Source organism: Zymoseptoria tritici, chromosome 9 (genome assembly GCF_000219625.1).
Source record: "Zymoseptoria tritici IPO323 chromosome 9, whole genome shotgun sequence".
Lineage (NCBI taxonomy): Eukaryota > Fungi > Ascomycota > Dothideomycetes > Mycosphaerellales > Mycosphaerellaceae > Zymoseptoria > Zymoseptoria tritici.
Genome location: NC_018210.1, coordinates 2,049,539 through 2,072,953, shown reverse-complemented (window position 1 = coordinate 2,072,953; position 23,415 = coordinate 2,049,539). Strand labels below are relative to the sequence as shown.

General features: G+C 50.4%; 5 protein-coding genes across 5 annotated transcripts; 2 read left to right on the top strand and 3 right to left on the bottom strand.

Moving 5' to 3' along the window:
* Positions 1-6,258: 6,258 nt before the first annotated feature.
* Positions 6,259-6,929, bottom strand: MYCGRDRAFT_105813 (uncharacterized protein; the record flags this gene model as incomplete). The annotated part of the gene is made up of 2 exons (XM_003849500.1): positions 6,259-6,664; positions 6,716-6,929. The coding sequence occupies 2 exons, from the start codon at positions 6,902-6,904 to the stop codon at positions 6,494-6,496; spliced, it is 360 nt and encodes a 119-aa protein (XP_003849548.1).
* A 525-nt stretch (positions 6,930-7,454) lies between these two features.
* On the top strand, positions 7,455-9,327 carry MYCGRDRAFT_95983 (uncharacterized protein; the record flags this gene model as incomplete). Its single annotated transcript, XM_003849512.1, has 5 exons — positions 7,455-7,489; positions 7,668-7,981; positions 8,156-8,305; positions 8,396-8,518; positions 8,573-9,327. The coding sequence occupies 5 exons, from the start codon at positions 7,455-7,457 to the stop codon at positions 9,325-9,327; spliced, it is 1,377 nt and encodes a 458-aa protein (XP_003849560.1).
* A 3,159-nt stretch (positions 9,328-12,486) lies between these two features.
* Positions 12,487-14,163, bottom strand: MYCGRDRAFT_95982 (uncharacterized protein; the record flags this gene model as incomplete). Its single annotated transcript, XM_003849499.1, has 2 exons — positions 12,487-12,863; positions 12,972-14,163. The coding sequence occupies 2 exons, from the start codon at positions 14,161-14,163 to the stop codon at positions 12,487-12,489; spliced, it is 1,569 nt and encodes a 522-aa protein (XP_003849547.1).
* Positions 14,164-17,205: 3,042 nt separating this feature from the next.
* On the top strand, positions 17,206-18,540 carry MYCGRDRAFT_48212 (uncharacterized protein; the record flags this gene model as incomplete). Its single annotated transcript, XM_003849513.1, has 3 exons — positions 17,206-17,475; positions 17,524-18,343; positions 18,398-18,540. 3 exons carry the CDS (start codon positions 17,206-17,208, stop codon positions 18,538-18,540), a joined length of 1,233 nt encoding a protein of 410 aa, XP_003849561.1.
* Positions 18,541-20,384: 1,844 nt separating this feature from the next.
* On the bottom strand, positions 20,385-22,360 carry MYCGRDRAFT_48051 (uncharacterized protein; the record flags this gene model as incomplete). Its single annotated transcript, XM_003849498.1, has 2 exons — positions 20,385-20,923; positions 20,998-22,360. The coding sequence occupies 2 exons, from the start codon at positions 22,358-22,360 to the stop codon at positions 20,385-20,387; spliced, it is 1,902 nt and encodes a 633-aa protein (XP_003849546.1).
* Positions 22,361-23,415: the final 1,055 nt, after the last annotated feature.

Genomic DNA, 23,415 nt, shown 5'->3' with positions numbered 1-23,415 from the left:
GGGCAAATGAAATACTTTAGCTACCGACTGAAAAGGATTTCTGTCTATAGCCGGCTTTTTTGTAAACATCCTACCTTAAGGGCGACAACGATAGAAATGCATTTCATTCGTATTAAGATCTCGTTCATTTAGGGCAAATGAAAGACATTTTAAAGGTCTAAACCTTCGAGACCTTGCCGTCGCCAACTTGTACAATCTCGCAAGGAACGACAGTTACTAGTCGAAATGCATTTCAGTCTTACTGTATTCTAGTTCATTTGCCCTAAATGAAACAGATTCCTACACGACTGGAAGAGATTTGCTTACTGTCGCTGTCGATATTTGTCTTAGGATGTAAAAAGGGGCGGCAACAGAAGCAAGGTTTTGTATTTCATTCTATATATAAAGCTTTTCATTTAGGGCAAATGAAATACAATCTAAGAGATAGGGTAGTGTTAAACCTCGCTGTCGCCGCTTAGAGCATATATTAGCCCGACGGCAGCAAGGTCGGAAATCCGTTTCAGTCTTAATATATTGTCGTTCATTTAGATCAAATGAACGAGAATACATAGTAGGCAATGTCGTCGTAATTACCGTCGCCGTTTTTTAGGGTACTCCTCGGGGCAGCGACGGCGATGGACAAATCTCGTTCAACCGATTAATATTCTCTTTCATTTAGGGCAAATGAAGCACATTATAACAAAAAGAAGTGCAGATTACGCTGCTGTCGCCGTGTTGTAGTATCGCGAAAGAGCAGGCAAGGACGGTAGCGACGACATGGAAATGTGTTTCAGTCTGCCGGCATTCGATTTCATTTGCCTAGAATGAAAGAGAAAACGAAGAGTAAACGTACGTAGCGGTGTTGTCGCTGCTTCTAGAAGCGAATGTTGTATTGCAGTACAAATCCTTTTCATTCGTGCGATATGCTTTTCAGTCGGTGTATATACTCTTTCATTTGCCCCGAATGAAAGAGAAACCGAGGAGCAGACGTATATAGCAGTGTTGCCGCCGCTTGTAGAGATGAGTGTTAAATTGCAGTACAAATCCTTTTCATTCGCACGATATGCTTTTCAGTCGGTGTATATACTATTTCATTTGCCCCGAATGAAAGAGAAACCGAAGAGTATACGAGCGTAGCGGTGTTGTCGTCGCTTCCAGAGGTGTATGTTAAATTGCCGTGCAAATCCTTTTCAGTCGCGCGATATTGCGTTGCATTCTGCCCAGATGAAGTGCAAATTAGGTTTGGCGGGGTATAAAAGTCAAATTTCGCTATGCCAGCCCTAATCGATTTATGCCGGCAGTAGGCATGTCTAAATCTGTTTTAGTCTTTGGATATTCGTCTTCATTTGGTCTGAATGAAGTACATAAAACAGTCTCCGCGTCGTATAGTGTATTGCCTAGGTCTCGAGGGAAATTTCGAAGATATAACGACAGCGGTGTAACAATGTCTTTCAACTGCTTACTAATCTCTTTCATTCAGGGCAAATGAACTGCTTCTAGTCGACATTGAAATGGATATCCCTACCGTCGTCGCTACCTGCAATATAGACAAGTGACGACAAGGCCGCAGTAAATCCGTTTCATTCGCTTACTAATGTCTTTCATTTGCCCTAAATGAACGAGATTCTATAGGCAATGAAACGGATATGCTTACCGTCGCTTCCCTAGAAGTCCTATAGCTACAAACGAGTATCGACAGCGATATCTAGTTCATTCGGTTACTAATGTCTTTCATTTAGCCTAAATGAACGAGATTCGATAGGCAATGAAACGGATATGCCTGCCGTTGCTGCCCCGAACATATGTGCGGGTAGAAAGGGGGGAATCTACGAGCAAGGCGAAATCTCTTTTAGTCGCATTATATACTCTTTCATTTGGGTCGAATGAACTGCTTTCAAAGATCGAGAACAAGTCGCCGACAGAGTCTGCTTCGTTAAGTGAATATATATACGACAGCGACAGGGACGTGTAGATCCTTTTCATTCGCTTACTAATCTCATTCATTTAGACCAAATGAACGGCTTTTAAGGGTCGCTCCGTAGCGGAACGCTTCTATTGTCGCGTGATTAATTTTTAACGCTCGACAGCGAGGTGTTTAGATATCCTTTTCATTCGCTTGCTAATCTGGTTCATTTAGCCCAAATGAACGAGATTTAGAAGGATCGTCTACGTTTATCGCAAAACTCGCTGTTCTAAGTACCCGGGTCGATAGGACGGTAGGGTGCTTACAAATCCTTTTCAGTCGCTATATATTGTAGTTCATTTAGACCAAATGAACGACATTTGCTAACTCGAATAGCTAGCAGTCGCAAGGGAAAGATTCTAGTAACAGTATGACATCCGAGGGAAAATCCCTTCAAGTTACGACGAATACGAGTTCATTTAACCCGAATGAACTACATTATGTACAAAGAGAGGCCGCAACGACGTTGTACGTAAATTGGGAAGGCGTGGAGCAGGGAAGGAGCAACTGTCTAGGGCTTCTGAACACGGCTTAGCACGTCTAGACGCCGCCCCATTTGACAAGCTAGACAGCCGTACCTGCCAAGAACAGAGGTCCGCACCTTCCAAAACGACATACGACATTCCGATGCCTCTGTGCAGCGGAAACGGCTTCATTCAGGGCAAATAAAGTACAATCCGTCGAAAAATAAATCGATCTCGCGCGTCTAAAGGCCTAGTTAACCCCTATCTGTACATCGCCGTTTCGACTACAGACATCTTAGAATGCTGTTCATTAGCGTAGAATGAAAGACATTCACTAGAGAAACTCGTTACAAATTTTGCTATAAGCCGGGAAAACATGTTTTGAATTTGTTAGGCCAACGACAGGAAGATGCAATTTACTCTTGTACAGATCTCTTTCATTTGACCCAAATGAAGCAGATTATACACCGACTAAAAGACATTTCGAAGACCCTGTAGCATATAAATTTATTCTAGCAACAACATTTAAATGTCTTTCAGTCGGCATAAGAAGCAGTTCATTCGAGGCAAATGAAAGAGATTATGTAAGCGCCAGGGGTGAGACTTCCTCCCCTAGCAAGCTGAACATAAAATACCCCCACCAACGCGACGACGACTGTTTAGTAAAGGGATTATGCATATTCTTGTTCATTTGCCCTAAATGAAAGACAATATATACCGACTGAAAGACATTTCGAAGATCCTATAATCCACCAGGATGTCGAAATTTGGTAGCGACAGCATCGACAATCTCTTTTAGTCGGCATAAGAAGCAGTTCATTCGAGGCAGATGAAAGAGATTATGTAAGCGCCAGGGGTGGGACTTCCTCCCCTGGCAAGCTGAACATAAAATAACCCCTCCAACGCGACGACGACTGTTTAGTAAAGGAATTATGCATATTCTTGTTCATTTGCCCTAAATGAAAGACAATATATACCGACTGAAAGACATTTCGAAGATCCTATAATCCACCAGGATATCGAAATTTGGTAGCGGCGACACCATCGACAATCTCTTTCACTCGATTGCAAAACAAGTTCATTTGCCTCGGATGAAAGAGATTATGTAAGCGGCGGGGTCGCAGGTCGTCTCCTCGAGAAGATACGTATAGAATACTCCTACCGAGACAACGACGACCTCCTAGCAGAGAGACAAGGTAAATACCAATTCATTTGACCTAAATGAAGAGCTTCCAAGGTCGACTGAAATGCATTTCGAAAGTTTCGCTGTTTTGTGAAAGTTCGGCGGTAGGCGGGAATTGTCTTTCATTCGCCCGCAAATCTTGTTCATCTAAGGCAAATGAAAAGGATTATGTAAGCGGCGTGTGCGTTGCTACAGGACTCGGCTTATTAGGGTTGGAAAACTTCTCTAACTAGGACGGCGTGCTTTTCTACGCAAGAGTCGATCAAATGTGCTTCATCTGCCCTGAATGAACTAGATTATGTAACGACTGAAAAGGATCAACGCCTTACTCGAGACTTGTATGTTACTCCGGGCGACGACGACAATGTCTTTCATTCGCCCTCAAATCCCGTTCATCCGAGGCAAATGAAAAGGATTATGTAAGCGGCGTGCGCGTTGCAACAATATCTAGCTTGTCCTAGATAAAAACTTCTCCAACTACGACAGTAGGCTTTTTCACGGAAGAGTTATCTAAATGTGCTTCATTTACCCCAAATGAACTAGATTATATAACGACTGAAAAGGATTTACCCCATGCTCGAGACTTGTATATTAGTCCCGGCGACGACGACATTGTCTTTCATTCGCCCTTAAATCTCGTTCATCCGAGGCAGATGATCTGGATTATGTAAGCGGCGTACGCGTTGCTCTTATACTTAGCTTTTCCGGGACAGAGAACTTCTAAGTATACTTTTCTACGCAAGAGTCGTTTAGATGTGCTTCATTTACACTAAATGAACGAGATTATATAGCGACTGAAAAGGATTTACGCCATGCTCTAAGTCGACCTAGCCTATCGACTCGGAGGGTATAGACATCGAGTTATCGACTATGAAGCGGAACTTGTCGCCGACGTTCCGGGGACTTAGGCAACAGCGCGGCAATCGCTATCCTAGAGTCGGACTACGCTAGCTATAGAAGAACATTAATACGATATTTCGTCGCGCGAGAAAGGAGTTAGAAAGGGCATCTTACAGGCTTGTAAATGTAATGTGTAAAGCGAAAGGCGGGCTGTATAGATATAATTTTCTCTGTAGCTACGAGGACATCCGGCCACTTTTCTTATCTACGTTGCCGAACCTCCCTTAGCATTTTACGCTAGGTAGCTTGGTCTAGGATGTTTAGCTAGAAGAAGGAGGGTTGGCGCAAACTATGCCGTTCCGATCCGTGTCTTCTGTCCGACTTCTAGGGGTAACACCGGCGGGTCCGTGCTAAGTCGAGCCTCGAGGACATACCGACACCTGTTCAAGAAGGGCGAGTGTATAGCTACTTCTGCCCTAGCAGCACCCGCGTTTCCTCTCTAGACATTAGTAGACAGCGAAGTCCTCGTTCAGATGCCGTTAGCAATGCGAAGACTGCCCCCTCGTTATGCTTAGTAGCATAGCACTAGTAGATGGTCTGCAACCGACCAGACGTGCCTAATAGCCGTGCAGGTAACGATCCGGGCAAGTTAGTAGGACATACTATTAGCCGTGCAGGTAGCCGTACAGGTAGCCGTACAGGTAGCCGTGCAGGTAAGTTAGCATATATACTAAATAAGCATGCAGGTAGCCGTGTAGGTAAGTTAGCATACATGCCAAATAGTCGTACAAATAAGTTAGCAAGACTTCGTCTGCAATCAGACCGGGAGCCTTCTTGGTCGAGATGTCCTCGGGCTCGATATAGTAGATCTTGGCTTTTTGGACAGCCTGGTCAGCCTCGCGTCCGCGACGGGAAGTCTTCTTGGGAGGTAGCTCGGTCGAGAAGTCGACGGTGTGCTCTGATGCGCCCTTGGACTGCTTCTTCGACAAGCTTGCGGCAATCTGAGTGAGCAGCTTCTCGATCTTGGCGAGACGGTCCGCCAATCCGCGTAGCTCTGGTTCCTTGTCGTCATCCTCCTCGCGGTCGAATGGAGTGTCAAGACGACCATCCCGGAAGGTGGCATCTGTGACCTTGAACGGGCTGCTCATGGACGAACTCCTCGGGATCGTACTCAACAGCACGCTGCTTCCTGTGAGACGTGTGACAGCTGGCTGTGCTCCTCGGACGGCAAGGTTTACATACTTGGTTGACCTGTCACGGACGATCTCTCCAATCTCCTGTCCAGCGGGCTGAGGTGGTACATAAGACGAGCGCTTGCCCAAAGTATAGCTCGAGGGTACGTCTTCGCCTCCCTTGTCCAGTGCAGTAATGCTGCGAGCGTACGGCGATCGATCCTCCTCGAGAAAGGAGTCCTGGTCCGGCTTGCTCGTCTTGTACGCAGACGATGCTTAATCCTTGCCGAGTGAGGTATTGCGGCGGGACTTGTTGCTCTTCCTCGATGCGGACGCTGTTTCGACATCTTCAAGATCCTGAAGATAGCTGTCCATGACAGTCTCGCTTGTCGAAAAGAAGCTGCCGCGGTTCGGTTTGTCAGGCTTGTCCAGGGAGGTGTTGCTGGTCTTGCGAGCAGAGGTTGGTGCTCCGTCGAGGTGGAAGCTGCGGCGGTTAGAATTCTCCAGCTGATCCGACTTGTTAAAGGAAGTGCTGTATTGTGGTCTGCTGGTCTTGTGAGCGGATGTCGATCCGATGTCTCCGACGTCGAAGAAGCTGCCACGGTTTGATGTGTTCGGTGAGCGGATGTCGATCCGATGTCTCCGACGTCGAAGAAGCTGCCACGGTTTGATGTGTTCGTCTTGCTAGCAGAAGTCAGGAAGCTGCCGCAGTTGGGATCCTCCTTGTCTCGAGAGATGCGGTCTGGCTTGCTCGTCTTGCGATGTGAAGATGCCTCTAGGTCATCGACGACCGAGGCAGGCTGACCAAAGAATCTACCGCGATGTTGCTTCGTAGACTTGTTGCTGGCAATGTCGTCGAAGGAGATGTCCAATGAAGACTTGCGTGCTTCAGCTACTTCAGACAAAGTATTGCGGTACGGTCTGGTCGGCTTAAGGGCAGCAGGCGGTTCATCCTCGTCAAGGCATGTGTCGCGGCGCTCTCATCACGGCGCTTGCTCGCCGATGAATGGGAACGGTGTCCTTCATCCTTCTCACCACGCTGCTGCATCGTCAAGATACCACGCTGCTGCATCGTCAGATCGTGACAAGTTGTCCATGCTCCTCATCCACTTACCGGTTCACCTTGTCCCACGCGTCGCTTCTTGACAGAATCATCCTCTTCCACGGTGGTGCTGTGGCGCCGCTTGTTGGACGACCCTGGTCGAACCTCGTGCTCTTCAAATCCATCGCCGTAGACGTACTCTCGCGTAGGGTGAGATGGGTGACCGATCAACGAAGTGGCTTGTCCGGTTTTGTCAGTCATCTTTCTGGCCTCTTCAGCTTTCTCAGCCAGCCTACTTCTCTTCGGCTCTGGATACGACAGGATCAGCATCTGCACAACTTTGAACGAAAGAGGTCAAAACCCACAGCTTAGCGTCGACCCAACCTGCCGGGTACTTCCTTGGTCCTGGTGAAGCCCGCACGATGATGACGAATGTGGAGGTGGAGATTTCGGCGAACGTGGCGTGACCGGTGTGGCTGTGTGTCGGAAGGGTATGGATCGAGCAAGGCAGTGAGAGAGAAATGATTGGTGTGAGTGTGATTGAGTTCCGGTGGAGAAGTTGAGATGCTGGGTTGAAGAAGGTGGGATGGTGGGGGTAAGATATCGGCAAGTGGGCGGCAAGTGGGCATCTCCGGGGCTTGGCGTGCTTGCGACAACGCGGGCGCGATTTGGTCGCTGGCCGAGTGAGACAGCTTGACAGCTTGAAAGTGACCTCTTCCTCCATTCCTTTGAGAACTCGGCCGGTGGGGACTCGTTCATGCAAGAACTGGGATTAAACGGGCGCTATAAGCAGCACTACACCAAAATTAGTATGGTAGAGTTAGGGCTCTGCCCACTACTTCCCGCGTGTGTTGCCCTCACCTCTCCTGCTGTTGTATACACCTCTTTTGGTCCAAATCGTCGATTGCCGCCCTCAAACACCTTCTCTTATCTCTTATCAATTACCCCCAACAATTGCATGGTTACCTGACCTTCCAGCTCTTCTAATAGACGACATAGTGTATTATGACCCTAATGAGGGCAGCTCTAGCGACGAGGCTGAGTCGTCGGATGAGGAGGCATTCGAAGAGGCGTTTGAGGGTGTATTCGAGGACGAGTTTGATGAGGCTGGTGGTGGTGTGGAAGTTGAAGAACGGCCAGAGCGAGTGCCTCTTAAGGAGCCGGAAGGAGGTGGAAATATCGTTGTGGACGAGAAGGATCATGGCCTCTGCGAGCCGGTGGATACAGAGCCTCGTAGTAGTCGATTCGAGCCGCTGCTTGGTGAGGCACACGAGCGCGTTGTGAAGCCTGTAGCAGTAGTCGGTGGTGATGATGAGGACATTCCAAAGGCGTTCTTTAGTGCGTTCTTTGATTAGTCAGTTTACGAGCGAATGGCCACATGCACTAACCTTTATGCTGCTTCCAAGCCAAAGTGGAATGAGACTGGCCAGACTCGTGTTTATGGCAATGCCTTCAAGCCGGTCACAGCTGCTAAGATAAAGGTATAGTGTGGCCTAATCATATACATGTCAGCTATCCAAATGGCCGATAAGAAGGACTTCTGGAAGTTCGACACTTGGTGGCCAGAGCATGCTGTTGTTAGGGAGAGTAGTATGTCAAGTTATCGCTTCCAGCAGATCAAGGCGGCTCTGCATCTCGAGGATCCTTCGTCGACGCCGTCCGGTAAGGGCTTGCCGCCGTAGGCGTGGGTAAGGTGGCTGTCTGATTATCTGCGGAAGAAGTTTATGGAGTATGTTACACCTGGCACGGCAGTTAGTCTGGATGAGGTCTTGATTAGATTCACCGGACGCTCCTTCTACGTCGTGAACATGCGTAGCAAACCGACACCTATAGGATACTACATCCTAGCCCTCTGCGAGCGCGGCTACCTGCTCGGTTAGTCGTATTTCTCTCCGAACAAGAAGCTGGGGCATGAGGATCTCGGCGTAGAGATTGCTGGTGTGGTCCGGCCGCGTGAGGTGACCATTGCTAAGGCCCAGAAGGCAGCTAAGAAGGTGGTGGTTAAGAGGAAGAAGAAGGATAATTCGACGAGAAATGAGGTCGTCGCCGCACCGGCCGCTCCCGCAGCAGCGACCCTTCTACCCCCACCTCCGCTCCTTCCTAATCCGGACGATTCTGTGAATTTGACTTCCGAGCTAGCGGATCGCTCAAAAGCAGTGGTATGCCTCATTTTGCATACACTACGTGTGGCTCTCGCGCAAGGCAAGTTCTTCTATATATACATAGATAATCTGTTCAGCAATGTACCGCTCTACGCTGTATTACGTGCGTACGGTATCGCCGCGACAGGCACTATCAGAAACAACTCGAAGTTATGGCCTTGGCAAGGAGCTGAGTTTAAACGCACTAAGAAGGGGGTGACTAAGCTCGTAAAGCTCGCTCGCAAAACTACCAACTTTCCCTTCGATTTAATCCTTTACCGACCACTTTACAACGTCTCGGCGGTGCTCTGGCAAGACCGGCAGCTTGTGCAGTTTCTCACGACTGGATACACTATCGACGAGCGCGTTAATCGACTCAGAAGGAAGCCACGGCCGGTCAACGCCTTCATTCGAGAGCACGTGCGACCACATTGGCAAGAGGCTCGAGAGCACAAGCTAGTGCCTCTCGTGGCCGCTTACTACAACGACTACATAGGCGGTGTCGACATTCACGACCAGTTGAGAAGCTACTGCTCGACTTAGCACAAGGCTAACAAGCTATAGCATGCCCTCTTTTACTTCCTGCTTGATGCAGCGGTTATTAACGCCTTTATCCTTTGCAGAGACTTCTATAAGGCTACCGGCGTTACCGTGCTACTCCTTACTTAACAACGCGACTTCCGAATCTGCCTCGCATCGGAGCTCGTCCTGGACGGCAGACAAGAGGTTCTCTATAAACAGGCGCTATATACACCAGAAGCCGGAGAACACCGCAATGCAGAGACGGGCACATTTATGGTTGGTAACCGCTTTGGTCAGCTATTAAGGCATGGAAGGAGGCACCAATTTAAGAAGGGTGAGCATCTTCCGGTGACCTTTCGCCTTATTGCTGGCCTCACTTACAACATCCGCTCCTTACCAAACAACAAGAAGTGCTTCCTTTGCCGCTGGGCTTCCACAAGCATAAAGCTCAACCGCGCGGTGAAGAAGGCGTGGTGTTATTGCTTATGCTGTAGCATCAGGTATCCGCTTTGCAAGCCCTGTCGACTAATATGGCACTCAATCTCTTCAGAGGCTGATATCCTTACTGCGCTGACCAACACACCAGCTACACTACCTTCTCGCGCACCTCCAACAACACCAAATACACCATTCTCAGCTCCTCACGCAGGGCTCTTAACTCCGACTCTATTGCCACGATCCGAGCCTCCAAAACTCTACTACCCTTAGCCGCGCCGGCCTTATCAACTGCTCCTTCGACACCCCCTTTAAGAGCTTGCACAAGCTCCGGCGGCACCGGTGCCGGCGGTGTTAAATACAATAGTAGTAGACCAGACCCTAGCGGTAAGGAATCAGTCCAATAAGTGGCAGTGGCAATGTTGTCGACAATAGTAGAGCGGTCGGATGGATGAGGATCTTCCACGAATTAAGTGTCGATAACAGGTAGTAGATCGAGGTCACCGTCGTTAGTTAATGGGCCGAGGGTATCGTTGTCAGGCTCGCTGTCACCAATCTTTGTATACAGTCAGCTTAGAAGCGTGTACGACAGTCCCAGCCCTTGCTAACCTCTTCCTTTACAACCACTAGAGCTATGACCTTGGATTTGGAGCTGTATACACCATTTGGAGCGATTCTGAGGGTTTGAGAGGTAAGGAAATCTACCAAGATTAAGGTGGATGCACGTCCCACTTGGGCCCTTGTTCACCACCAAAAATAGGTAAGAGTTCTGCACTAACATGGGACAGCCGTCGCGCTAAGTTCCTCGGCTTTTCACCGGATTCACCGTTGCAGGAGCAAAGGGATGGGCTTCGCATGTATCAGCGTATGAATGCTCTCCAGCTATGTTGATGTCGCGGCGCAGTTTGTCGAGGAAGGGCTTGTTGGTGTACGATGTCGTGATGTCTCTCTGTCTCTCATACATTTTTCCATCCTGTCTTACTGACTGCACCTTCATATAGCGAGCGGGACAACCTCATCACCAAGCCAACGACCAAGAGCAAGGCCGCCGATGCGAAGCTGTCATTGGCATCGAGGCTGCCACCTCTGCTCACTTTTACGACGCAATGATGGCCATGTTATCCGGCAAAGACCTATATGGCAGTCATCTTCTTCGCTGCGGGAACGATAGACGATGAGGTGAGAGGGACGGATCAAGACAGGGATGGGGGGCATGTGCTAGTGCAAACTTGGCCTTTCTTCACTCTGCTTCTTTCGACGGGACTCTCTCAAGTGAATGGAAAGGAGATAATTGACGAGGGAGATACGTATTTTGGAATCCGAATAGGCTGCACGCAGTGCAAAGTTGTGGGTAGCGCGTTAACTACTCGGCTACTCCGGGCTAAAAGATTAAGGGTATATATACGGGCAAAATTTCTCGGCTTATTACTCGCTGGCTGACCCCTTCACCCCGCTTATAGCCTAGTCTCGATTAGGTTTAATATAAGAGGCTCTGTTTGGTATTCAGGGAACCGCTATGCGGAAGCAGGGTTGTGCAGCTTCTTTAAGTAAGAGGTGGTAATGCCCCGGCCGGTCGATCTTTGTTAGGCATTGCGTACTTTTAGGAAAGTGCCTAATAAATCGTCCGGTCGAGACATTTTTATTTTAGCGTTTTATACTACATCTTATTTTTTACTTTAGCTATACTAGTTCTATTAAATATTTTAATACGACTTATTTAGTAGTAAGGTAGTCCGTTAGTTTAGTTTATTAGTTTATTAGTCTATTAGTCTGTTAGTTTATTAGTTTATTAGTTTATTAGTCTATTAGTCTATTAGTCTATTAGTCTATTAGTCTATTAGTCTATTAGTCTATTAGCCCGTTAGTTTGTTAGTTTGTTAGTTTATTAATCTATTTATTTACTTGTTTATTAACTTTTATTATAAACTTAATGCTTTTATAGCGTATCTTTAGTCTCTTATAATATCGGCTACTAATCTAGATAGTATACTCTTACTTTAATATGTCTATGTCTAAGCGCTTTTATTACTTTAAACTATAGCTAAAGATTCTAAGTAGAACGTTAATATATCTAGAGGCTAGAATACGTCCGCTCTTATATACTAGACTATACACGACTATTATATATAGTCTATCTATCTAATTCGCCTGTTTCTTAGGGCTTTTAAGGGGTTTTAAGCTATATTAGCTACTATATAGGTAAATAGCTAGATTTTATAATATATTCCGACTTCTACTAACGTATAGTATACTCTATATTAATATCGTTGTTATCGGATAAGTAGTTACTAAGTTATCTAAGTAGAGAGAGGTAGCCGAAGCGACGAAGTCGACGTTCCGCGGGGAAAGCCGCCAAGGCGCTTGCAGAATTGAGCGACCAATCAGACGCGAGTAGCGGCCAAACCAGTTTTTTGCTGACCACCCACAACTTTATATTGCACTGCGTGCAACAATTGGAATTTTGAGGTATTCATACAGCACACGTCACTCTTGGAGGAGGGACATTGAAGTAACCCACAAACTAAAGCGTTCCACTCAGGGTTTCGAACTCCCCTGCATCCGCCCCAGATGTCATGTTTGGAGCACTGCTCCCCCAAGAGCTTTGCAACTATCCCGTGTGTGTGTGTGTGTGTGTGTGTGTGTGTCGTATGGTGCGGTGTGTAGCTGTGTCAAGAAGCTGCGGTTATGTCGAAGGACTGATCGTCGTTTATGCCTGGACTCCATCACCCTTTGTGCGTTGGCGTTCTAGAAGTTGCGGCGCGAGCGTTGAGACTCGGCTTGCTCCTCGAACAGCACCTGTGACTTAGCCCTTGCCTTGTTGAACTCCCGTGTCCATCCTGACTCCTCCTCCTCGCCTTCGTCGACCTTTGCGCCAGACTTGCATGTTTCGACTTCCAGTGCAGAGACGTCTTCTCCAGCACGCTTGAGCTGTGGCTTGAACGGATCCTTCGCGGTTGACCGCAACGATTCGGCGTCGTCGACCTCTCCACCAGAGTTGTATGCTTCTGCTTTGATGGAATTGTCGCCTTCAGCACGCTCGAGTCGAAGCTGTTTGCCGAGCTTTCCGACCCCAGTAGACGTAGTTCGGGTCTGTTGGAAGTCTGCTTGTGTGAGTGGTGGCCCTGAGTTTCCAGCCAGAAGAGTCGAAAGGCGACTCGGTTTGGCTCCTTCCTTGTCCTACCCCACCAGACTGCCTTCGAGTTTCTAATTGAGGTTGTCTAGGAGGTTACCGCCGCCGCTGCCACCTGACATCGATCGATCAGTGTCGGCGTCCGACGTCATGCTAGCGAGGAATGTCTCTGCCTCGTTACGGTTGGCAGGGGTCATTTTCTTGCTCCTGGCGATCAGCGCTCGGAGATCCGCCGGATCCACCTCCTCGTGGAACTTGTCCTTGACCTTGGCGTGCTTTGGCGTTGGGAACTGCAGCAGGACCTCATCAATCACGTCCGATTGATGCTTTTCGAAAGCAGGATCGTTGACTTTCGGAAGGTCTCCGTACTTCCATTTGCGTCCGTAGTAATCCTCGACTAGTTTTCGGTTTATTGCATCGTCCTTGTGACGCCTCAAGTTCGCAGGCTGTGGGATATTGCGAATGGTCCGATTGTTGTTGTGGAGGAGGTTGTGGACCTCGGTGGCGTGCTCTTCTCTTGCTTCCTTCAGCCGCTGGCGCTCCTCCGGGTCGACCTCCGGGGCTGTTGGAAGTTCCACTGGCGGAACGAAATCGGGGTGCAGGACCGCTTCCTCACCTGGACCGACAAAGTCACCACCCATGGCCACTCTGATCCCAGAGTCGGCATCCATATCAACACCACTCTCCATGTCGTTGAACTGAATCGTGTCGAGGGGGTCATTCTCGTCCGGAAACTGGACTGCGACGTTGAGCATGATGGTAGTTTCGGGATCCTGATCTTCAATGAACTGCAGCGCTTGAGCCCATGTCATGTCCGCATTTCCCGACCGATCGTATATGATCCGGCCCTTTTTGGACGGCTGATCCGCGATACTTAGGCTCAATCCACGCAAAATCGCACGCTTGGGTTCAAAGTCAAAGTACTGCCGTAACTGATCGCGGGTGAGTTCGGCCCAGGGATTGTTGCGAAGGTCGAGCTGCGGCGGCAGCGGTTGGTCACACAGCTCTGAGAAGCTCTCCTCGGCGAAGTCAACTTTGAAAGCATCAAGCTCTTCGCGGTCCAATTTCCACGTCTTGGAGCCGGTGGGACCATAGTCGTTGATATCAGAGTGATGCACGATGAGCTTACGAGGGCGAAGCTGGGAAATCAGTCGCGCCACGATGGGTTCTGGCACTGCGACGCTCGCATTCGAACTGTCTCTCGCATCCATACCGGTCTCCATATCTCTGGGTCGAAATCTTTGTCCGGGAATGTGATACGAGCTGCGTCTGCTGCGTTGTCGCTCTTCCATGTCTTGTTCCACCCAAGGGTGAAGTTAGAAGGCACGTCCGCCAAGCTGATATTTTTGGCCGGCCAGGCGATGGCCTTGGCGACACGATTGAGAGCTTCGGCTTTGGGCGCCGTGTCCTTCGGGTGCGTCCAGACTGGTATAGGGAACTTCTAGCCAGGCGGTATTCTCGTAGGTATCGTAAGGATGTGGGAAGCTGTTCGGGCAATGTGCCAATGCGAACACTCGAATTGGCACGTTATAGTTGCGCTGCGCGAGTTGCGCCGCCGTGGGGGTGTCGATGTTGTGAACAAGTCGCCAGACTTGTGAAGCCAAGGGTTGCCAATGAAGGCGATGAGTGGCCGCGTCGCAGAGGATAGGCGGTGTGAGCGAATGCGCAGGTCGTGGTTGATGGAGTTGGTGGTGCAGTCCAGTGTGGATGTTGGAGCTGGACGAAGAAAGGAAGAGGGGGGGGGGAAGGGTAGTGGTGGTAAGAGAGAAGGATTGGTTTGAGAGAAAGAAAAGGTTTTGTGTCCGCGCCGGCAGCTCAATCAACGAGCATGTGCTGATCATTGGGCTTGTTCGCACGTAGGTGTAGGTGAATCGAGTGAGGTTTGGGAAAGAATTGTGCAAATTTGCGGTGAAATGGGTGCATTCCGCCCGAACTCAACTTCGATCTTGATCTTGTGATCATCAAATGCGCCCATATGATGCGCGGAAGCACTCCTCAATCAGCTCCTCACTCGCGCGGTGGGAAGAGTCGGGATCAGCACCCGATTTCGGCCGGGAATTCCAAAAATCTACTCGATCGCGCCCTCATAGAGGAGCCGCGCGTGATCAATGGATGAGGAACGGACGTGAGAGTGATGCGCGATCTGTGATTCTTATCCCATTGCGAGCTCCAGCTGCTCGTAGCGATTCACGCGCTCGTTGGGGTTGATGCACTCACATGCGATTGCAATACAGTATCTCGGGACCGCGCGGCTTATGATACAAAAGCCAGGTGATTGATATTGTCGAGGGAAGAGGAGGTGAAGTTCACGACGATACCTTAGCAATCGGGCAAAACCCGGTCGCGCTAATAAGTCGCGCTAAGCCCCGCATTTCTTTGCGGCGTGGGCTTTCAAAGTCAATACCGCGTCGGAGCAGGCCGCCAGCGGCAAGTCCAAAGCTGCAACTGAGGGCAACGGATCTGCTAAGAAGAAGCGCAAGACCACCACGAAGTCTGCGGGAGGAAACGACACTGGCGGCATCGGTGGAGATGGAGGCGCATTTGTCCTCCAAGCCAACGGACTCCTTGTCCAGGATGGCGACAGCCCGTGACCAAAGAAACTCAATCGGACCTCACCGATAGACCACCTGCCCAAGCCGCGACAAGGCCAAGCAGATACCGAAGATTTGACAATGGTGCCCGGAGAGCTATGAAGAAGAACAGCGCCACGCTGCAGGTAAGCTATGCAGGAACTGGGCATTTGTTTTCGGCAGTCCGCAATGGAACAGAAGCAAGCGGCACGAATCGGTATGGCCAGGACTGAAGGCGATCCTTCTACCTGGACATCCATTGACATTTAAGAACAGATTATGAAGCTGCCGTGACTAGACCGATGCTGCCCACCGGCGCCGCACGCCTAACACGTCATCCACGATCGAACGCCGGCCATCTCCCGAAGCTGGAACCGATACAATGTCGATCGGAACACGACCACAACGGTACACAACACAATTTGGAGTACAAGGGCAACCGACATCAAAGCATGGAATGAACCGCCAGAGGAAAGGCAGAAGAAGGCTCGTCAGGAAATGAGGAAATGATGGACAAGCGAGATGGATATGCCAGGAGAAGGCTTCGTGCTTTTAGTGTTGGCAGGCGCTCCGTCTCGTCTCTCCAGACTGGCGAAGGTTGCAATCAATCCGGGTTTCTGAGAGGCAGGTCTCGGTAACGCCAGTCTTGACTGAGAGGCAGTGGATGGGGTCTTGACATCTGACCGATAACATTAATACACGTCGCCATTACCTGCACGGCAATCAAGGAGTCCCGCCAAGTTGGCTGTACCGGCAAACAGGCGTGTAGGCGAGTTATCTGTACTGCTGTATAGGCCGCTGTGGCGTTTTACATGTCTTCATTAGGACCGTGGCCGATCGACTTACCCGCACGCCTTAGAAACCGCACAAAGATGGTTTTCAAGGCGTGCAGGTTATTAATTCACACGGCGAGAGAGTCCGGCGTAGCACCGTACCTACACGACTATCCGGGTGCGAAGATAAGGTAATGTGAACGAGTACATAAGCCGGCATGCTACAGTACATGTACGCATCCGCGGCTGCCTATCAAGACGTGTAGGTATTTAGCCCGACATGCTAGCGTGCTTGTACGGCTCCGTGCAGGTATCGTACTAATATAGCTGTTCGACCCGGCTTACCCACAACGTACATATACGGCCAAGTAGGCATGCAAACACCTTAGTTGTACAGCGATCGAAGCCGGCAATGCCAGAATCAATGTATGGCTAACAGCAGGTCCATGATACCTACCACCGTACCCTGTCGGATGTGTAACATCGGCCCCCCGCTCGGACGGCGAGAACACGTATGCAACGAAAGTCGAGGACAATGGGCCGTCTCGTTGACCTCTGGTCAATGGAACGTCCAGGTACGAGTGTCGGGGACAGCAGACCGAGCGCTGAAGCAGTGAAGACAGAAGTTGAAGAAGAGAAATTGTCAGGCGTTATGTACGCTCTCCGAAACGCGGGGGCGGGATCAGCCGTCCTCCGCCGATGACTTTTGGCATACCACGACCGCCTGCCCTACTAAGCCTACTTGAGATATCCACCAACCTTGGAGCTGTACTCTTCGTTCGACAGGCTCAGATGGGCATGAAACGGCAGTCACTATCTTTGAGACAATATGTAGCTACTTTTGTAGAACATTGCAAACTGTCAGAGCGAGTGAATGCGATTCAAAGTCGAAAGACGACTTTTGGCAAATTGCTGACATGAACAAACTCTCGAACCCCTACCTCTTGGAGGCATCATACCGCCGGGGTAACACGAACTGACCCCTGCCGACATGATCTTACTACTGTGCAAGGCCACACTCTCCGTCATCTTTCTGCTTATCCTTGTACTGTACGGCTCGATACACTTTTACCGCGATCCGGGAAGCATCTTCTTCGATAGGACCAGAGCTTTTGAGCAGCGATACAGCCTCTTGCGCAAGGCAGAAACTCAGCAATTCATCGCCGATTTCCAAGCTGGACGAACGGCCGAGGCCGCGAAGAATCGAAGCCTCTGCATTTCGCTTAGCTCGGTGGGCAGGAAGGAGACGAGTTACTTAGAAGTGCGAGGTCGTCTGTAGGTCTCCACTACATAGACTGACGATATACAGACCACCATAGCCAGCATCCTTCAAGGCCTGACAACACCGGAGAGAAGCGAACTGTACATCAACATCCTCAACGCCGAACCAGATCCCAGTCATCACCCTAGCTGGAACAGATCCTGGCTTCATGATGCCGTCGATCGCTTTGACGGTTATTCATTCAAAGATCCAGAAGAAGAGACTTACATCACAGGCCTCGCGGAGAAGGAAGAGTTTGCCGAAAAGGGCGTCTACGACTACAGAACAGCTCTGCAAAGATGCCTCGACACCGACGCCCGCTATGTTGCGGTCTTCGAAGATGACGTGCTACTCGCCAATGGCTGGTTGATGCAGGCACTTTCCGGTCTCGACAAAATCGCAGCAACGACCGTTGATCAATACCTGTTCATGCGACTTTTCAATCAAGAGCGATCGATCGGCTGGGCCGGGAAGAACATTGGAGAGAATCACGAGTACCCGATCATCTTTGGCATCACGCTATTCGTATCACTTTCCAGCATGGCAATCCGACGGAGATGGCAGTGGACGCGGCGATATCTAGATGTTGGAACGCTCTTGGCCATTACCGGAATCCTCATTCCCGGCCTGGTGATCCTGTTCTATCAATGTGGAAAAGCTTCCCTGCTGCCGCCCTCTCCCGGAGTAGTCGAAGAGTCCTTTGGCTGTTGCTCGCAAGCTTTGATCTTCCCAAGGGAAAGCATTCCCCCAATGATGGACTATCTACAAGAGCGGAAGAGCGGGCAGGTTGATCTCATGCTTGACCAGCTCGCAGTAGAGCGTGGCTATGCTAGATATGCCTTGTACCCTGTGCAAGCTCAGCATATTGGTGAGTTCTGTGTGAAGGCAAAACAAAGTCCCGTGGCAAGCTGACAGTCTGCAGGCCTGGAGTCTGCACGGAAGACGCAGCGAGATGAAGCTCAGGCAGTCTGGAGCATGGCTTTTGAGGATCTGGAGCCGAAAAAGCTCGAGGCTGAGCATTTTCGCCTCGCCAGATTGAGATATGGATCAGAAGTGAGAGCTTGAAGAGGGACGTGCTTTCCTCGTTGATCGAGGAGATTGTGCAATGCACTAAGTGCCGGAGCTCTAACAAGCTTCGGTGACCTCGGCTACGTGGTCAATATCGCATATCACATCAAGAACTTGTCACAGCGCATCTGCAGAGAAGGTACGTGGAGACAAACATGATCGGCCTACCTCAGACCTTCCCCACCACAACGAAGATCGAACTATAATCCACAAACATCCAACCTCACCCCGCAGACCATGTACCTCACACATCCACACAATGTCAACCGCAAAGCTAGGAATCCTGATCGCAAAGATACTCATCGATGATGAAACTCGCCCACACTTTGGTCCTAGAGACGCCATCACCGGTAAGATCACTCTTACATATTCGCCACAGACCAGCCTCTTCCGATCGCCCGCGCCGGCCGCGACTCTTTTTGCGCCGATCAAGATTGAAGTCACATTGCGTTCAAAGATCAAGATCATCGTAAAGCAGGAACGAGATATGCCGGTTGAGCATGGATGCCTCTTATTTCTCGTCGCCTTCCCAGTCTTCGAAGGCACATTCAAAGCCGAAGCCGGCGACTGTCGGGAGTTCCCTTTTCGCATCACGTTTCCTTCCTCCGTCTCAGGCGAGGCTATACCGCCGACGTTCAGCTATTACTTCTCCGAATTTCCAGACAGCGTCAGCTTGGATGCGGTGTACCGAGTGGGGGTGAAGCTGGAGGTGCCTGGCATTGACATCAAAACGGTCATTCCCGAACACAACAGCCAGCCTGAGATTGAGTATAATCTCCCGCGACCAGAAGGCAGCGTCGATGCCGAGGGTACCATGATCACACAGAAAGTCTCGATCGATAGCCGAGCCTTGCTCCCGCAGAGCAAGCGCTCTTCAAAACCGCAGGAGAAGCTCAGAGCTGTTTTTACATCTTCACAAACGACAGCCCTTCAGATGCACTGCAGCAACATGGAGCGTGTCTTCCCCGGCTACAGACCGCGCTTCTCAATCAGCATCCACGGTGATAGTCTTCCCGAAGTATCTCTGACATCCTTCCGCGCCGATCTCGTCGCCTACACCTGGTGTAAGACGGACAAGCGGATCAAAGGTCCGTACGAGCGGAGTGATCGTCGGAGTCTCCAAAGGCTGGTCAGCAAGACATTGCTGCCGCTGCAGCTCTCGAAAGCGAATGAGCACAGCGTGAACCTCGAGGTGGATGCGATCTATGGCTGGCCTAGCTCTTTCAAGCACAGCATGCTCTCACGAAGATACTGCTTGCGAATCAAGATGAAGATGAAAATCGGCCATGAGAGCATCAACTTTGACCAAGAATATTCAACGACGCTGGGCCCGCGTCCAGGAGGGCCTGAGCTTGAATCTGTGGACGAAAATCTGCCATCCTACCAGGATGCCCGTGTCAACCCGAGCTCATTGCCGCCAAACTATGGCTAAGAGTCTGTAAATTGGCATCTTGAATCGATTTTGCGACACGATCCCGACCTGTCGATGTTTGTCTCTCTCTGTTGCCTCGCACCGCTGGTCCGCATCTTCGGTGTGGCGTCATTGACCCTGTTTGAGCCGGGCAGTGTCACACGGTAGAGGGTAAAGGGACTGATTTGATGAATAGACTTGTAGTTGTACGAATCTATGAATGTCTGTGAACGTGAAAGCTAGAAGGGTAGCTTCAGCTTATCGATAGGTGACTCAGCAGAGGCCTGAGGCACCGGTGAAACCACATCACTTCGTAACAGGCAGTGAAAAATTGTTGACCAGGTGATGCTTTTTGTTTGTATTCATCGATGAAAATAGCTTCGCCGCTAGGATGTGTCCAGCGCATTTCAGTCCAAATAGCTCTTCGCACTCACCGCCTTACCGCTTGACCCAGCCATGCCTCGATCTGCGCGAGAGCCATCCGCGGAAGGTCCTTGTATCTTTCATCATCATAGGTCTCGTTGATCAACTTCGCCAAACGCTCCACCTTCAATACTGTCGTCCGTCTCGCACTGCTTGGATGCTCCTTCGCCACCACCGCAAGAGCCTGCTGTTCCAAGTTCCTCCTCTTCTTTCTCACCTCGGTAGCATCACCACCGTCCGCTTTACACAGTTCGCAGCGGCAGCGGAAACCCCAAGTCTTCATCAACGCCTCCTGTCGTGCGTCGTAATCCGACGAGGAGTCGTAACTGTGTGTGATCTCGCTTCCGGCCGTAATGTTCCTCGTTGCTCTGACCACCATCAAATCGCCGAGGAAGCTCTTCTCCGCATTCGGCAAACACGAGTGGTTAATATATGCAGCCATCAGCCAGAGTCCCGTGCTAGCCTTCCTAATGTTCTCGGCCTCGCCAGCGATGACCGCACCAGGGCCGAATGCGTTCCTGCAAACCACGTCGTGAACTTGAAAGGCTTCCTGTCTCCGAGGTCAGCAAAGCATCACGGCAAGCAGGCAGGCAGCCCATCAGAACTCACCACTACCGGACCATCCTCCCCAATCAGCACCTCCTTTCCGATGCTCCTCCAGTCACCGAACAGATCCATGACCTTCTCAATCTGCGACGGGTTGTTCAGAAGCTTCTGTACGATTACCTTGGTCAGCCCGGCAGGATACGCTCTGATCCTGTCGTCTCTCGCATCGTAAGTCATAGCGGTCCATGACTCCTCCTCGTGGCCCCATGCGACGCAGAACGCCTTCTCGCAAAGTATGAGCTCCCCGGCCCTGATCTCCTTCGTAGCAAACACTCCACGACCACCAAGAGGACTGTCTTGGACATCAACATTCCCAACGAAGGTGGCCGCATCGACCCGAGGCCGGGCTTTCGAAAGCTTCAGCCTGATTTTGGTAAAGTTGTAGTCTCCCGAAACTTGCTCGCGGAGCCTGGCCTCGATATTACGCAAGAACGTGTTCGTATCCTTGTCTTCCGGCGCCAGTTCCTTCGCAGCCTTGAACGATCGCTGCGCATCCTCGAATTGCCCCAGACTGTAGGCAGCACATCCAGCTCGATATTGGGCTTTGCTGTCGAGAAGTCGACTCTTCTCATCTCCACCACCAGTCACCGATGCCAGTCCGTCCGCTTTAGCCTCGTCGAAACGATTCAGCAAGAGGTTGACATGCGCTCGATTTCGGTAGATGTCATGTCGAATGTCCTCCCCACCGTCCTTCCCGCACAGCTCCAGTCCTTGCGTGTATCGTCGGATGGAATCGAAGTACTCCTTCCGCTTGAGCGCGGCATTGCCCAGATCTTTGCACTTCTGAGCAGTCTTCGGCACAGGTTCCGTATCAAGACGAACGAGATCTGACGGATGATGTATTCGAATTGTGGGTTCTCCTTGCTCGTTGATGGTGAAATAAGGCTCCTTGATTCGAAAGTTCGGCCCGCAGTCCAGGGCTTCTTCGCCTCGCTTGAATTTATGCAGGTAGACTTCCATCCGCTCGACATCACCTGCCTTGTCTTCCACAATGGTCCACGAGTAAGCTACGAGCTCGACGACAGCAGCACACCGCTTGACATCCAGCACTCGACCTTGATGATGCGTGTCGATCTGCAGCTCCGAGATTAACATCGGCTTCAGATCATCCAGCTTGGTCGTGCTGGGCGGGAAAGGATTGCCAACGGCCAAGGCAACCATAGCGTCAGGTCGGGAGCTCACGGACATGCCAGGTTCAATCTGGCCTGCCATATCTGCCATGAGAGAAGACTGTGTCGCAAAACTGATGGCATCTTTCCGGTCCCTCTTCTCCCGTGCTTGGCCCTTCAGTTCTTGACATTTTCGCAGTCTGTTCTGCACAGTCTCTCTCATGCGATCGCTTTCCTTCAAAACATCAGCAGTGATGAATAGATACATGCGTTATCGACGTCCATCGCACCTCTTGGGTCATGTGAATGACATTTCTATTCTCGGCGGACGCCATTTCGAGGTGCCAGAGCGAGACTCCGCCGCTGGGCGATTATCTCGACCTGCTGAAGGCGGTGGAATTATTCTTGGGAACATCGTAGTGCAGTGCTGTTGCACATTTTTAGGTGTCGGCTCGGTCCTCGCGGGCGACTAAACCATAAAGACGTTCCGAAGCTGGCCGCCACTCGAATCTTCAAGGCGAGGCGGGCAAGCACGACAGATTCTGGACTTGCGTTCTCTGCATGTTGTTTCCGTTCGACACCGACAAGTGTCGCCGCGACGAAGGTACTGGAGGAAAGTCTCATGCAGTCAGCTTACATCAATCTTGTGAGTCACCAGGAAGGAAGACGCAGCCAGATCGTCAGCTTTGAACCTTTGTAGACTGCTGAAGACCCCTTCCGACCTCATAGAAATAGCAATATCTGCTTTGATACTCATACATTCAAACATCCCAGACCATGTGATCGCTGCACTTCCGACTTGCATGCTCGCTCGCGATCTCTCATCGCTGAATCGTCACTCCTCCGCAAGACCGCCACTGATCAACGTTCGGATATGTTCCACTCCATGTGTCCAACAGGCTTCTATCGAGCAGTCATGTTGAGCGGCAACCCACCGACATACGGCCGGCTCTGCTGGGCAAATTGCTGTGGAGGTCGACCGACTTTGATGTTCGAGGTCAAGCCCTGGCCTCCAGCTGGACTGCGCTCATTCCGGTATCTACCATGGTCGGCGTTTCGGAAACTCGCACGATTCGAATTCGTCTGAAATGGCTGACCGCCCAGGTTGCTCAACACATTCGAAACATAGCTACCGTAGCCAGCGTTGGACAAAGGTGTGCGATTGGCGCCACCCGGAATCTGACCCGGGAAGCTGTCTGGGTGGAATGTCAACTTGGATCAACATCAACACAACATTGAAAACTTACGAGATGAACCTTGCCCAGCGCGACTGCCTTGAGTACTGCGATGGTTTTGAGCAGGATTTCCGAGAGTCAAACGTGG